The 15,984-nt window shown below is 41.1% G+C and overlaps 1 protein-coding gene across 4 annotated transcripts in view; it reads right to left on the bottom strand.

Moving 5' to 3' along the window:
* Positions 1-15,984, bottom strand: part of ipo8 (importin 8) — a gene marked incomplete at its 3' end in the record, with an annotated part of 44,817 nt that overhangs the window by 11,742 nt on the left and 17,091 nt on the right. The window contains exons 11-22 of one of the 4 annotated variants that reach the window (XM_084346300.1): positions 15,191-15,267; positions 12,159-12,275; positions 11,921-12,010; positions 9,837-9,863; positions 9,459-9,624; positions 7,329-7,489; positions 6,921-7,046; positions 6,725-6,800; positions 5,225-5,350; positions 4,125-4,222; positions 3,907-4,002; positions 3,497-3,717 (exon numbers count right to left, since the gene is read on the bottom strand). In XM_084346300.1, coding sequence (XP_084202426.1) covers positions 3,497-3,717; positions 3,907-4,002; positions 4,125-4,222; positions 5,225-5,350; positions 6,725-6,800; positions 6,921-7,046; positions 7,329-7,489; positions 9,459-9,624; positions 9,837-9,863; positions 11,921-12,010; positions 12,159-12,275; positions 15,191-15,267 — 1,381 coding nt within the window. The remainder of the gene's footprint in view (positions 1-3,496; positions 3,718-3,906; positions 4,003-4,124; positions 4,223-5,224; positions 5,351-6,724; positions 6,801-6,920; positions 7,047-7,328; positions 7,490-9,458; positions 9,625-9,836; positions 9,864-11,920; positions 12,011-12,158; positions 12,276-15,190; positions 15,268-15,984) is intronic. The other 3 variants (XM_084346301.1, XM_084346302.1, XM_084346303.1) reach the window with 3 other exon arrangements.

The following is a 15,984-nucleotide window of genomic DNA, read 5'->3' as shown; positions in this document are numbered from 1 at the left end:
GGAAGAATGGAAAATAATGTGGAGGTACCAATGGAAATGTACCAGTTCGCAGAAATGGAGAGAGTTTAGTTGGAAAAGCCTGACTAGATATTTTACTACACCTAGTCAGAAATCCCATTATGATGGAAACCCCCTGTGTGTTGGAGGAACTGTGGTAACCAACCTGCAAATCACTACCATGTTCTCTGGGACTGCCCCAGACTATTGGAGAGGAGTACACAATGCCCTCCAAGATGTTTTTTAAAGGTGTAATACCTCTGGAGATAAAGATTATATTTTTTGGGTGTGTATCTCAAGAATGGAAAAAAGTATTCAATGAATGCTTTGTTGGTCGCTGCTAAAATGGCTTTTACCAGGAAATGGTTATCACAGGAGAACCCAACTTTAAATACATGGATGGACATCACTATGGACATTTATGACATGGAAAAGATAACAGCATTTGTCAGTCATAAACTGGAACAATTTTCATCACACTTGAAAAAATGTAATGCCATGTAGGCCTGATTTTATTTTCACTGATTAAGCTGTAAAAAAAAAAAAAAAACTACTCCCTAATTGTACATAGTTCTCTTTTATATTACATTACACAAAGATGTGAATAGACACAAATTCATGTTTATTTGTGCCACTTTACACAAATTACTTAATTGCCACAACAGGAATCTATTTGTTTGAAGCAGGTGGCTGGGAATTATAAAATGCTCCTTTAATGTTCTCCAAGCTGTGTTTACTTATTTTAAACTTGTACAGAATGTTCATAAAACTATGCTTACGGTATTCTCTAGAGGTTTTCAAGGGATTTTGACAGCAAAAAACATGTTTTTCTACTGTACAAGGATTCAATATTTAGAGAGTTACAGAATATAAATATATGTTAGTATCTGGATAGATGATAAACTCACATTCTAATAATATATAGTCAATCTGGTCGAAGAGCAACATAAAAAATGGTTTCTTATATTGATACAAAAAATAACTTCCCTAAAATTTGTAGGAAAAGAATTGTTGGAGCTTTTTTCCTTTCTCTTTTGGATTATGGTGATGTGATTTACATGCATGCATCTACTCTTAAACCCCTGGATGCTGTCTATCACGCTGCCCTCAGGTAATTACCAGACATGTTTATAGCGCTCATTATTGCATCATGTATAAAAATGTTGGGTGGTCTTCTCTGTCTAGGAGAGGTGACAAGTATTTGTTTGTGTTTATCTACGGAGCCCTTGTTGGGAAGTTTCCATCTTATATCACATCTTTGCTGCTTTTTTCCTCTGAACCATATATGACATGGCCCAATGGCTGGGCCATTTCACTACAAAATCCTCAAGTTTGTATGGAGCTTGTCAGATCTGCTTTTAGTTTCTGTTCCCCGACCACTTGGAACTCTTTACATAGCACCTTATAAGTTCATCCTTTGGTACCCCTCAAATCATTGATGAAAAATTGTATTGTATTGAACAATACAATAATATTTATATTATATATATATTTTTTAAATCAAATCAAATCAGTCGAATATTTGACTGTGTTCTGAGCTGACAGAGTGCAGGACCACAGCTGGATGAAAAGAGGTGGACTCGGTGCTTGGTGCTCACACACAGTCGGAGTTGATGGACAGTGTTTCCCAGACGTTGAACTTTTAATATGAAGATGCCGACCACATGATCATCACCATCTTGTTGCTGATGCTTACATTCACCCTGACGTAGATCCAAAAGATGCACTACATATTAGGGGTGTGAAAATGAACCGATGTGATTCGGAAATGGGTTTTAAAGTTAAAGATATGACTACACTGATTCATTGACCGCTGTATCGATCTATATGTACTGTCAACCGTCAATGGCCTGATTTTAAAGTTATGAATCGGTTGAGTGAAGCTGCTACTTCCTAACAGCATCTTCAAACTCCTGTAAAAGTTCAGCACAACAAGATTTACAGTGTGCCGTCAAATCTAAAATCAAAAGTCTGGAAGAGATTCGGATTTAATAAGGACAGAAAGTTGGACAAAAAGTAGGCTGTTTGTAAACTCTGTACAACAGTGTTTAAGTACAGTGGTAGAGACGGTATCTGGTGAGACGGCATGATGAAACCTGTGTCGACAACGAGGATACTAATAAAGCTAGCGCTAGCAAGAACTAGCAAGACAAAGACATGGAGATTAAACACTTTTTCAAGCTACAACTTAGCCACAACTCGGTGAGGTCTAAGGTAATCACGGCATCTATAGTGCATTTTATTGCAAAAGACTGCTTTTGAAAGTGTTGCTATCATTAGCTGTATTCTGAGACTGCTGGTAGTACTGCACACTGTTAACGGTCATAGTCTCCTGAAATGATGTACTGAATTGAACCATACTGCAGACTGTTTACTGTCTACTGGCAGTTTCTGCACAGTGCACACTGTTTAGTTAATCCAGCTTTTGAGTTTGTTATCAGTAGTAAACACTTGTCTGATTATTAATCATAGGTGTGATTTTATACACGGATTATTACTAGGAACAGAGGATACAGACAGTCAGGGACATCCAGTTCAGAGAGGTCCAATGCAGACAGATCCAGCTCAGACAGACCCTGCTTATGGAGATCCAGGCAACAGGATAGTTGTTCCTCAGATCAGGCTGAGACAACAGGTGTGTTTTTTATGCACAGAGGTATAAGCAGATGAAGTTAAAGATATACATAATTATAAGAAAAATACATAGGATTCCCTGGTTTTCCCTGGTCTTATGAAATATCTATTTAAAGGTAAGCAAATTTTTTTATAGAGTTGGCTTATTCTAATTTTTAATAGAAAATGAATATATGAAATATGAAAAATATGAATATGAAACAAAGAATTGTATCGTACCCAAACCGGATCGAATCACATGCCCATGTTTCTAGATACGTATCTGATCATCTTATAAGGGAGAGATGCACACCCCTAATATTTATGTATATTTGGTTATTAATAACTGTATATATGTTCTGTATCGACTGTGGATGGACTGTATGTTTTGTGTATCATGAAGGAGTTTACAAACTCTAATTTTATAATGCACCCGTGTTGTATAATGACAAATAAATTACCTTGTACATTCAGTATCGATATGTATCCATATTTTGATACTTTTGACAACACTACTGATACTTGTTAAGAGGTAACAACCCTAACCGTTGAAATTGACCGTGCTGTGACTTAAAGCTCCCCTACACATAACTGTCAACATTTACAAGAATTAAATGACTGTAATGTGCCTATAGTAAGAAACTCCCAAAAAGTGATAACCCAACTTTCTAGCTCTACAAGAGGCTACATTTTTTTAGTATTCAGTCTCACCACTCTCATTAGGCTAATTACCAGGGCAAACAACCAAAATGAACTACAACCTGTGGTCATCTACTCTGCAGTTCCTCTCAGCTTCATGGAGCCTCTATTAGAATCTTGTTTTGGTTTTCTGACAGCAGAAATCAGAACTCTTAACTGGTTAAAAACAACAGAAGCCTCCCCTCACCCGAGGAAGAACTCGGTGTCGTTCATCCACTGGTTGACGAAGTGGGCAGTGATGGGCTGTGGGTTGTGTTGGAAGTGCATGTTGTCCAGAGTGTGGATGAGCAGGGCTGGGTTGTAGTACAGAGCAGCGATGGCCACCTGCAGGCACATGGTCCTCAGCTCGCTGGACTTCACCCCCCGCATCAACCGCTCCAGAACTGCCTCCACAAACAGAGGGATACACTGCAGGTAGGAAACAAAGAGACATCAGGCTGCTGTTACTCCTACAGTTGAACCTCAGAGTCAGACCATTGTGAAAACTTTAACTCTGCAACAGTGACACAGACCTCCAGCTTCATCTAACATTTCCTAAAGCCAGTCTAGAGATTTGAGTGAGAATCAAGTTCTGTACTGTATGAGGTAGTTTCAGACCTGGTCAATGCCTCGGCCTCTGCACTGCAGGATGATGACCTCCAACAGTTTGGCAGCGTGACACTCTGCGTCCTCACCTGCATCTATGGTCAGCACCTACAGCAGGTCAAAGGTCAAATCAGTTGAACAGTCAATACTCAGCAGCACCACTGTAAAAACAGGATCCTGGTCCATTTTATCTAACTGTGGGCAGAAGGTGAAGACATTTATAGTCTAACCTTTTTGCACATGCTGTAGATGACCTCTAAATGCTTAGGGTTGGAAAGGAGCATGTCGGTATCCACGGTAACATAGTTGTGCAAGAGAGGCATCATATCTGTAAAACAAAGACAGACGAATATTAACATTAACAATAATTTTTGGTTAGTGTATCAGCATTAATAGTACAGTGCACTGCAGTACTTAAGTTGTCAGAGTAATGCGGTTTAGTCAGTATTTAGGTTTCCATTCATTGACTTAGTGTAAGAGTCTCATTTTGGGGCAGCAGATGGGATATGAGCTAAACACAACAGTCCCTAATGCCGCTTTAATCAATAGTTCAAAAGCAGAAGGATTTCCTGCTGGAGAAAATCACAGGCACAATCTCAGACTGGAGATGCATTAGAGTGGCCCTTCTTAAAGGATAACTACCGTTTTTACAACCTGGACCTTATTTCTTGCAAAATATATGATCATTTACTCACCCAGATAACTTTGAAGTCGTTCGGACGAAATTAGACCCGGTGTAGCACCGATATATCCATATAATGCGAGTGACGGGGCACCGAAACCAACCTCTATATAACGCATTATCCCCGGATGTTGATAACAGACGAGCCCGGACTCAGAGGGGAATAGCGCTAGCATATCGTAACAAAATATTGGTCAAATAAACTAGTTTCGTGGCAGATAATGCTCATAGAGGCTGCGCTTCGGTGCCCCGTCACTCGCATTATATGGATATACGCGGCGCTCCACTGGATCTAATTTGGTCCGAACGACGCCAAATGACACCAAAGTTATCTGGGTGAGTAAATGATCATATATTTTGCTAGAAATAAGGTCCAGGTTGTAAAAAACGGTAGTTATCCTTTAAGGTACAGGTTCTATCAATGTTTTTTCTTAAACACAAAACTACACACTTAATTTCAAAATTACCCAACCAAACAAATTCATGAAATTTTAGCCAGATCAGCCACTATTAGACAGCAGCTCACTGTTGCATCAGACTTTTGACACTTTTAGTATGATAACTTTACTTTTCCAGAAACCAACAAAAAATATCTGCTGGACTGGAAGTGTTGATAAGAAAGAGCATGTGCATCCATGTGAGACATACCTGTGAAGTAATCGAAGCAGTCGTGCTGGAAGACCTCGTACAGGACGCCCAGAAGCTGCCACATCTGGGGGGAGATGGTCTGACAGGTGAGGCCGAATGCCAGCGATAGGATCTCCTCGTAGAACTCTGCAGAGGAAAGGAAAGGACTATCAATGACTAACATGCATGCACACACTTTCACAACACACCCTGTATTACCTCACCTGGAGGGGGAAATGTGAAATGACAGGTGTTTCTACAGTAAATGTGATACCTGTAGGTAGCAGTTGACATCTTGATATAGGACGTTAAAAATGGGAAGTAGAGAGAATAACATATTGTTCTGTGTGTAGTACACAATGAAGTGGCTACCCTAGCTGGCATTAAGTTCCGAAATCAGTGTGTTTTTATGCTTTTAAAATAAGAAACTTTACATGTTACCAGAACAGGGTTAACTATGTCAAGAGAAACAAACAGCACATTTATCTCAGAGATGAGATATTATAGTATTTTGAACAAAAGACAAGAAGCTCTGAGAGTAATCATTGAGAGAAACAGAACTCATATTGGAAAGTTCTGTAAAATATGCCAAGTCAGTCAGCCAGCACGTCATCATGTACTGACTTTTGATGAGTCTGTGTCTGGAGCAGCAAGCCAAGGCGGGGAGGCGTTAGAGAATGCTAAGGAAAATTAAATGTTCACTTGAAAGAGATGTGGTGAAAAGCGCAAACCAAGACAATGGCTTGCCTCAGGGAAAATGTGTGCAAAGTGTAGAAGACAACACTAACGGCAAAAATGTGCGTCTCGGAAAATAAGAAAAAAGGCCATCGGCACACAGTAACAATGACATTTTGAGTGAAAGATTTTTCATCAAGATGGAGTCACGTGATGACAATGACAGAACCCAGTCCTCAAAGATCACTGACACTGGACAGACTGTGTGAAGAGAAGTGCAGGGGAGTGTACAAAGCCAAACTGAGTGAATACACATGACACATGACGTTACACTCCACTGTTGTTTCAGCCATTCATACTGCCATTCTGATCAGCAGCTTGTGTGATTGGCCACTGCACGTAGGGCTGCATTTCTCCAAAAGTTGAGTCGGTTGGAACTCTTTTGCTGCAGCTGGCAGCTGATTGCTGACTGGAGCCCCCTGTCGGCAATCAAGCCTCAGACCCTCCCCTCCATCTTTTGTCTCTGCCATGATGGCAGCGAGCAGCAACTCAAAACTGCAGTTTTTGAAAATGTCACTGTAGGAAACCTTTGGGTGACATTATAGAATCACAGCAACCCTCTACAAGCTGATTTTCTGCAGTCTGTGGTATGAATCATATTAATTAGACAAAATTGACTCAAGGGCTCTTTGCTCTCTGAGGAAAGGAAACAAGAATACATGTCTTCAGACTGTGTGTCAGCGAGACAATTCCACATTTGTAGGATTAAGCGTGGCTAGAGTATGTCTGTGTGTGTTTGTGTAAAAGTGTTCATGTAAAAACAATGGACTGCCCGTGCACACACACCTGCCATACCTATGATGGGCTTCTGCAAGACCAGGCCGATCACCTGTAAACAGATCTCCTCCAGCTGCTGAGTGATCTAAGAGTGAGAACGGAAACATGATGAAAGCATGTTCAAGGATTTTCTCCGACTGCTGTGTGTGTGTGTGTGTGTGTGTGTGTGTGTGTGCGTGTGTGTGAGAGAGAGAGTGTCAGAAACCTCCTTGTGGTCTTCCATGACAGTGAGGATGGTGTCTATGGTGCTGAGGATGCCCAAGGCCATGACGGTCTTGTCCTCGTTCTCCTCGTACTCCTCACTCTGAAGGACCCTGGTGAAGATCTCCGCCTGACACACACACACACACACGAATCAGAACACACTGGGCTTTTTGGGTGAGGGGCCTTAAAGCGACAGGCATTAAAACGGAGCGTTCAGACAGAGGGTGAACAGAGGTGCTGCAGAGATGGACAGTATGAGATAAATAATGTGTTTTCAGAAGATAAAAGCATTTAAACATTTTCAAGTCAACACCCAAAATAAAAGTATAAACCTGAAAACGAGCATAAAATGAGGGACCTTTAAGGCTTTGTCACACATGAATTGATAAGATATGTGTTGTGTCCATACCAGGTTCTGGGTCATGTCTACAGCAATGGCGGCCACCTCCTGGTTGTACTCGCAGATCATCTTTTGAATGACATTGGTCAGGTCATCGTTCTCTGTCTCTTTCACCACATGCAGCAGCTCCTGCATGATCGGACGGATGTAGGGCCTGATGTACAGCTTGGCTACACACAACACACACACACACACACACACACACACACATTTATACATGTGTGTATAAAACCTACTTTAAACTTTGAAAGATTGAAAAGTAACATCCACATCCCTTCACAGACCTTCTAAGTGCTGTATCATCGACAACTAGACTTGTTTCAGTTTCTTGAAGACGTTTCACCTCTCATCCAAGAGGCTTCTTCAGTTCTAACTAACTGGAGGGGAGTTGCAGGCTTTTAAACTCTGTGTGGGAGTGTTCTTACAGAGTCGTAAAGGACACGTGTGAGCTCTGAGGGCCAGAGTCGTTAGTGCATTGTGGGTTGTTGACTTAATAAAGACTGCTCTCAACTCCTTATACTCCCTATACTTTTAACATGCATTCCCACTCCACCAAGCGACTAAGATGTTGAAGAAACGCCTACTACAGGACCTCACTTTGTCCAGCAGAACCAACTTCACCCCAGACCATATTTGTGCCTTACTTGACCTCTGTCTGATGACCACCTACTTCCAGTACAGTGAAGGTTTCTACAGACAGAAGCACGGCTGTGCCATGGGCTCACCGGTGTCCCCAATAGTGGCCAACCTCTACATGGAAGACGTTGAGAGCAGAGCCTTGATTACCTTCACAGGAACTGTTCCTAGACACTGGTTCAGGTATGTGGACAACACATGGGTCAAAATCAGAACAAGGGAAGTGGAAGCCTTCACAGAACATATAAATGCTGTGGACAATAACATCACGTTCTCGCGGGAAGATGTCAGAGGAGACAGTCTGCCCTTCTTGGACTGTGCAGTACACACTGAAGAAGACAGAAGCCTCAACACTGAGATGTACAGAAAACCTACACACAGATCAATACTTGCTGTTTGACTCTCATCACCCACTGGAGCACAAGCTGGGGGTCATCAGAACCCTAAACCATCGGGCTGAGACCGTGCCCACTAAGTCAGAGGGGAAGGAGAAGGAACAGAAGCACAACAGAGGAGCACTTATAACCTGTGGATACCCAAACTGGACCTTTGTCAGAACCTCTAAAAGATCCAGAGCAGACAGAGAGAAGAAGACAAGAAAATGTAACAACATTGTCATTCCTTATGTCGCAGGAACATCTGAGAAACTCAGGAGGATCTTTGAAAAAACATCATATCCTGGTTGACTTTAAACCTACCAACACGCTGAGGCAGAAACTTGTCCATCCTAAGGACAAAACAGCCAGGCATCAGAATCGGAATCAGAATCAGAAATACTTGTACTTTTGTACTTTGTATTAATTGGATAGAGAGAATGCCAAGAGTGTGCAAAGCTGTCATCAAAGCAAAAGGTGGCTACTTTGAAAAATATCAAATATAAATCATATTCTGGTTTGTTTAACACTTTTTTGTTTACTACATAATTCCATATGTGTTCCTTCATAGTTTGGATGACTTTAGTATTGATCTACAATGTAGAAAATAAGAAAAATTTAGAAAAAACATTGAATGAGAAGGTGTGTCCAAACTTTTGACTGGTAGTGTACATCTTGTCCAGAGAAGACAGATGGTTTGAAAGAGGAGTAAAAGAATCCATCTATGTCAAACTGGAATGATCGTCTTTGAACAGAGGAGGTGGCTTACGACATTTCTTATCTCCCACCGACAATGCTGTACTGAGTTCTCTCCCCAGACAGCTTAACAACCATTCACACCTGGGCTCATGTAGCCCAAGCGACCCACATTAAGGCCGGTCAATTCAACGACCCACAAGTGGCCCTGACGACTCTGAAACTCAGAGCTCACATGGACTCTGTAAGGACATTTCCACACAGAGTTTAACAGCCTGCAACTTCCCTGTAGTTAGTTAAGAACTGAATAAGCCTCTTGGATGAGAGGTGAAACGTCTTCAGGAAACTGAAACATGTCCAGTTGCCTATGATACAGCACTTAGAATTACCATGACCTGGATGACTGAGAACCTTCATGAACATCTTCACAGACCTTGTTCCTGGTTGCTGACCAGCGTCTGCAGAGCTATGGCAGCCTCTACCTTGACAGGCATCTCTTTGTCCTCGATTAAGTCCTGTTTGACCAACTCAACAGCGTTCCTCAGCACAAGCTCATCATGGAAGCGCAGTGGGCTGAAACAGTGGAGCACCCAGCACGACTGCCAAAAGACAACAGAAGCATATACATGTAGAAGCACTGATCGATCGACAACACCCAGACATGACTCATCTCACTCCATCCACAGTGATTTTACATCTCTGAAAGCCCAACTGCAAGTGTCCACTGTTGCTGTCAGTGCTGCCCCACCAGGTGTGTCAGTGTTGATTACAATACATCTGTAATGGTGAAGAGATTGAAACACAGACTCACATTAACTGAATGGACCACCCAACAGGACTGTAGGGAGGAGAGCCAGTGGAAGAGTTAAAGCTGTAAGAAACAGCCCTTTCATTTCAAAAAGGACTACAACTATACCAGAGAGAAAAAAACAGATGCAAACAAAATGCTGCATGTGTCCAAATGTTTGGCTTACAGTAGATAAATGCTCCACAAGGCTGTGCACCGAAGGCTCATTATGGCACCCTTACTGTCACATAATTGAGCCACACTTGTGACGGTGGACATTAAGACCATATGTCAGCTGTACTGTAACAGTTATAAAGTAATTTCTTCAGCAGCAGTGTGGCGCCATCTGCTGAAAAAACTACAGTACTAGTTCAAGTCACAAGTGTAGTCTACCTGTACATGGAAAGTACCTGGCTAAGCATCACTCTCTTTCTTTCTCAAGTGCTTTCTGTTCCCAACTAATCTTCCATTTTTTCACATGTCCAAACTTCATTATGGGACATCATCTCTTAATACCTGTAAATGTCTCCATTGATCCATGATTTCAGAAAAGTTCAATCAAATCCCTCAAAACAACATGATATTAAGTAAAAAGGAAATATTTTCTGAAGCTAACTTAAGTGTGCTTGTGTGCTTGTTGTATTGTATATCACATTAACCGCAGGACAGGGGGCTTTTGTTGCACATCACAACCCTCTCCCTCCCTACGTTACCTGTCTTTATTTACACAGACTGTCAAGTGAAGGCAAATTGCTTTTATGGGAGTTGAAAGCAGTAGTAGTGTCACTTGAAAAGACAGCCCTGAAAGGGCTTGAAGTGTTGATGTTGAGTTGTCAGTTGTAGTTAAGAGCAGTTGCAATGTGAGTCTTAAGTTCATGCTTTGTAGGTACAAGTGCCACAGCAGCTGAAATGTCAGCTGAGTAGAAGCACTGAAAAATGATGAAATGATAGATTAAGGGACAGTTCACCCCCAAATCAAAAATACCTATTTTTCCTCTTACCTGCAGTGCTATTCATCCATCTAGATTGTTTTGCTGTGAGTTGCTGAGATTTGTAAATGCCAAAGTGCCAAAAAGTACATTACAAACTAGTAACTAAAAGTACAAGTTCGAAGAAAAAGATGTATTTTTGATTTCGGGGTGAACTGTCCCTTTAAGTATAAGGGTTGAGAGAAGATAGGGGGTTGAAGATCAATAGATTTATAGTCTGTGTGTCCAGGAAGAAGATTAGTTGTCAGCAGAAGTTTAAGAGATGAAAGCAGTTGATGTGTTAGAACTGCAAACAATGACGTAAAATTAAATCTCAGTTGAAGTGGAAACACTGGAGATAGTTGAGGTGCTCTCATCTCATTGTCCATCATTCTTATGTCTCACTTCATTAAAGTGGAAACAAGCAACCAGTGGCAAGAAAAACTGCACAGTGAAAGCAGAGTTTATAGGGAACCAATCTGAATGCAAACGGGTCATTGTTCCATAACCATGACATTGTGCAGTCAACATTTACTTCTTAACGATTGATAAAAGAAAACGTGTCCACTGATGGTTTAAGGTCAAACTCCAACAATTCACAAATACAAACCAATTACAGCAATTGTAGAGTAAATGGCTTGATGTTGATTAAATAACTGGACAGTGAACCTAGTAACACTTCTTATACAACACTCAGCTGTAATTAGTTACAGTAATTCAACCAAATTCACTACGTTATCTCTATGGTGCATCATATCATAACTGTGAAATAAAAAATTGATGTTTACATTATGTCACTTTTGCATGCTGTGGGCGAGCCTGAGGTCAGGGCAGACTTTTCTAGAAAGGTACTTTAAGATGAAAGGGGTATAAAATATTTACAATCACGGCACAGCATAACTGCTAGCTGTAAATTTGCTTTCAGTATCAAAGGGTCCAGAGTGAGAAAAATAACCACAGTCTGCACTGTTACACTGACCTACACTGAAGCACCATCAGAGAAACCATAATTGGTCACTCCCTGCGATTGTGTAGTATACACACTTTCTGGGTCTAAAGGTCTGTGTGGCATACTATCAAAGTGAACAAAGAGAACAAATAGATGAGCCCAGTGAAGGAGGGATGGGAAGGTTCTCTCACCCTGGCTCGCAAGTAACCCATAGGAGAGTTGAGCAGAGGGAAGACGTAGTTTTGCAGCATCAGCTCCATCTGCTCCCTGTACATCCGTTTCTGTAGGATGAGACACACATATACACACACAGCACAGCGATGATTAAAATACATGAGGGGCAGTAAGAAGATTACATTGACTTTAAAGGCTCCATTGGAGCTGTTCTACAGGATACACACATACAGAGGTGTCTGTGGATGTATGTACCTTCAGTAGGAGCTCAGACAAAGCTCCAATGCAGTGCAGGGCCCCGTCCTTCCTGCGGGGGTCAGCAGAGGGGTCCATCAGTATCTGGTGGCAGAACTCCATCATCTGAGGAAGAACCTGCCAAAGGGGATAGTACAAAGGTCACATGTAGAAAACGTTGCAGAAATGGACGATTATTGTACTGTTGTACTGTTGTACTTGAGAGTGACTGTGGATGAGAGATGCTGCTGAATGTCTTCATAAGACAAATGACTGAATTGCAGTGATGGAAAAAGTAATGATTTCTACGATGAATACTGGTGCTGGACGACATGGTCTTGAAATAATATTGCAATATCTTTTAGGCTGTATTTCAAAATCTCCACCAAAACACTGCATAAATCCTCTGTCCTTAGACCCTTGATTCAAGTGAGGAAAAACTTGCCGTATTGAGAAAAAAATCCTTTTAACAGGGAGCAAAAAAAAAAGATGGAAGAAACCTCAGGAAGAGCCACAGGGAGGGTTAGGGTTAGGGTTAACTGATGTGCACTGGTGCAACCCCTAAGGGAGGGCATTCCAGAGAGTGGGACCAGCCACACTGAAGGCTCTGTCACCCATGGTGCAAAGTCTGGAGGGAGGAGCTGAAAGAGGATGGGCACTGGAGGCGCAGAGTCAGCGAGTTAGGGAACAGGAATGAAAGAGACTGGACAGGTAGGAAGGTGCCAACCCATTAAAAGGACTCAAAAACAAGAAGGAGAAGTTTAAACATAATGCGAAATTGAACTGGAAGCCAGTGCAGTAGTTGAAGGGTTGGTGTGATGTGCTCCCAGGACCGTGTGTGACAGAGGAGTCTTGCAGCCAAATTCTGGACATAGTGTAGTCGTTTTAACCCCTGTGTAGGTAGACATTTTCCATGAAATTTACCATGTTTTATGTGGATATCCAAATCAGTGTTGATGGTAAATGCAGTTTATTGAGGCAATAAACTCCCCAGTGTGGTGTCTTGACAGGGAAAGTTGTGTTGTTCGAGTTTTCCTCCTTGCACAGCCTGCCTATGTACCAGGATTAGAACATATTTGATCTTAGTCTAGTCCTGCAGGTAGAATATTCATAGACTTGTGTAGCCTATTAAGTAAATGATGTATGAGAAAAAAATATGAATTCGTAACATTGATTCACAATAAAAACTATGCAGATATGTTGTAAAACTTTGAATGAATACAACAGAAACAATGACATGAAAGATGGCTGAGTGGACCGATGAACTATTAACTGTTACTGATGCGCTGCATTACAGCTACAGGCTTCCCAATCTGACCACTTTAGCGTATTATTTTGTGGTATTAATAATAATTAAACGCGAGTATGAGGAATATTATGTCAAGTGTTTTGCCTGTGGTCTGTTTGCTCAGAAGAGCCTCATGTAAAAAAAGATTTTTAAAAGTAATCCATTGTAAAAACAAACAAAATTCATTAAAGCAAGTCATTTGGTGTTTTGTTAGCGCTCAGAGGCTGCTGGTGTGAGGCTGTGAGCCATCTGTAATTCTTTGATTACAGTTTTCATCAAGTTGGGTTCTCTCCTCTCCTCCTCTGGAGCTGGTTCGGTGGTCAGAGAGATGGCCTACTGCACATTTACCACCAGGTTGGCTTCACCGTCACCTGTTGGTTCTGTGCGTGCTCGATTAGCCGTCTTCGTGTTGCGCTCTTGACGTGGCCTCTCCATCTACTAAAGATACACTCTCTCCTCTTGTTCAGCCTTGACCTCCTCATCCTGACAGATGTTCAACAAGTCTTTTCAGGGTCCTTAGCATCTGCTTTGAATTTAAGGGCATTTTGTTTAGTTATTACAATAAGCTTTAGTGTGTGTTTTCATGCAACAGCTGTTGCATATGTTTTGAGAAGGTAAACTGTACGCCGACAGATTTTCTAAATATGTTTTCAATATGTTATAAATTACAAAATGGTGTTTTTCCCTGTTTTTGTGATCATATTTCTCAGCAAACAGTAAATTATTTTAATGGTATTTTCAGGAATAGCCTACCGTTTCCAAGAATTAAACCCCCATACGCATTAATATCTCATCCTTTTTGGTCTTTATGATTCTTTTTACTATATGACTACATTTAAAAGCATGCTTAACAGGTTCTGTTTAATTCAACATTGCTTAGCCTTCTTAACCATATACCACCTCACCATATACCAAAACAGCTCAGTGTTGCTGTATGTCACTGCGAGCCTGTAGCTACTAGTTTGCTGGCTAATCACAGTGTGACAAAACACTCACTCGGCCATCATATTTCCTCTCGGCCCTGCTGGGGTTTTTTTTCCAGTTTATCTTTGGGATCCTGAAGAAGGTCTCTGGCACACCTCTACGAAAGGTGTAAAACTTTCATGCAACACACAGGCCCTGCTTCAGGGTGGTTGTCAGTGACAGTATCAAACAAGTGTGAACTGCCCACGCTAAAATTCACTGCAGCAGAAATATTCTCCGTTGACAAAGTCATCATATTCGTAACTCGAAATGGGTTTCAGTCCAATTCGTGACATGTTGCACATTGAGAAGACAAAGAGCAACATTTCTACGTATTTTAAGTAATTTTTCTGTCCACCTGTAAAATGTGAGTCGAATATTTACTCTTTTGTTTAGCTCTGTGACAAAAATATCCATCTCATTACCTGCCAAATGCTCCAAGAGGTTCACCAGCTAGTTGTTTTGTTTTACTTTGATAACTCTGTGCCTCCTCGGTAGGAGCTTGGCAAATAGCATAATGTGGGCTTATCACAGCTTTATTGGTAAACAAAGCTACATGCTATTGATAAATACAGGTTGTTTGCAGGCGGAAAAAAAAAAAAGCTTAATTCTTGCTTTGCAAGTAAAATCTTAAAGCCACCATTAACCACACCCATCACATCAATGTGGTGAAGTAAAAGTATAACATCTCATAAAATTCTCAGCCTCTTAAACGCAGGTAAAGAGCCAGTACCCACAAACTGCTGTTATTGAGTTAATATACTCAGTTCCTCTGGGCCTGTGCTAAAATGCTCCTCCTCACCTCCTTCCTCTTGCGGGCAGCTTTACACAAGAGGCTCTGGGCAGCGGTGGCTGGTAAGGCGTGGTCATCATACAGGTCTGCAACATAGAGAAATACACACTGACTCACACAAAGAATGGGATCAAACAACACATTGTAAAACATGAAGGGCTTCCTTCCTCCACCACTAAATACCATGGTAGTGATCCAATTAAAAGGTCACAACTGCATAATAAAAGCCTATTCCCTTTCTGTGAGCTTGTATATAACACAAACTGCTACCAACTTATGTATACATTTTGACATATAGATACATACAGTACTGTGCAAAAGTTTTAGGCAGGTGCGAAAAAATGCTGTCAACTAAGAATGCTCTCAAAAATATAAATAATTATTGTTTATTTTTATCAATTTACAAAATCCAAAGTGAGCGAACAGAAGAAGAATCTAAATCAAAATCAATATTTAGTGTTACTACCCTTTGCCTTCAAACCAGCATCAATTCTTAATAGGTACACTTGCACAAAGTCAGGTATGATCAACCAATTATACCAAACAGGTGCTAATGATCATCAATTTCACAAGTAGGTAACATTGTCATTAACTGAAACAGATACAGCTGTGTAGGAGACTTATAACTGGGTGAGGACCAGCCAAACTCTGCTACCAAGATGAGGTTGTGGAAGACAGTTTCATGTCCCAGGTCATAAACCATGGCAAGACTGGGCACAGCAACAAGACACAAGGTAGTTATACTGCATCAGCAAGGTTTCTCCCAGACAAAGTTTTGAAAGCAGACTAGGGTTTCAAGATGT

Source organism: Pagrus pagrus (genome assembly GCF_965226575.1).
Source record: "Pagrus pagrus genome assembly, chromosome: 23".
Taxonomy (NCBI): domain Eukaryota; kingdom Metazoa; phylum Chordata; class Actinopteri; order Spariformes; family Sparidae; genus Pagrus; species Pagrus pagrus.
This window is presented reverse-complemented; position numbering and strand designations above follow the sequence as displayed.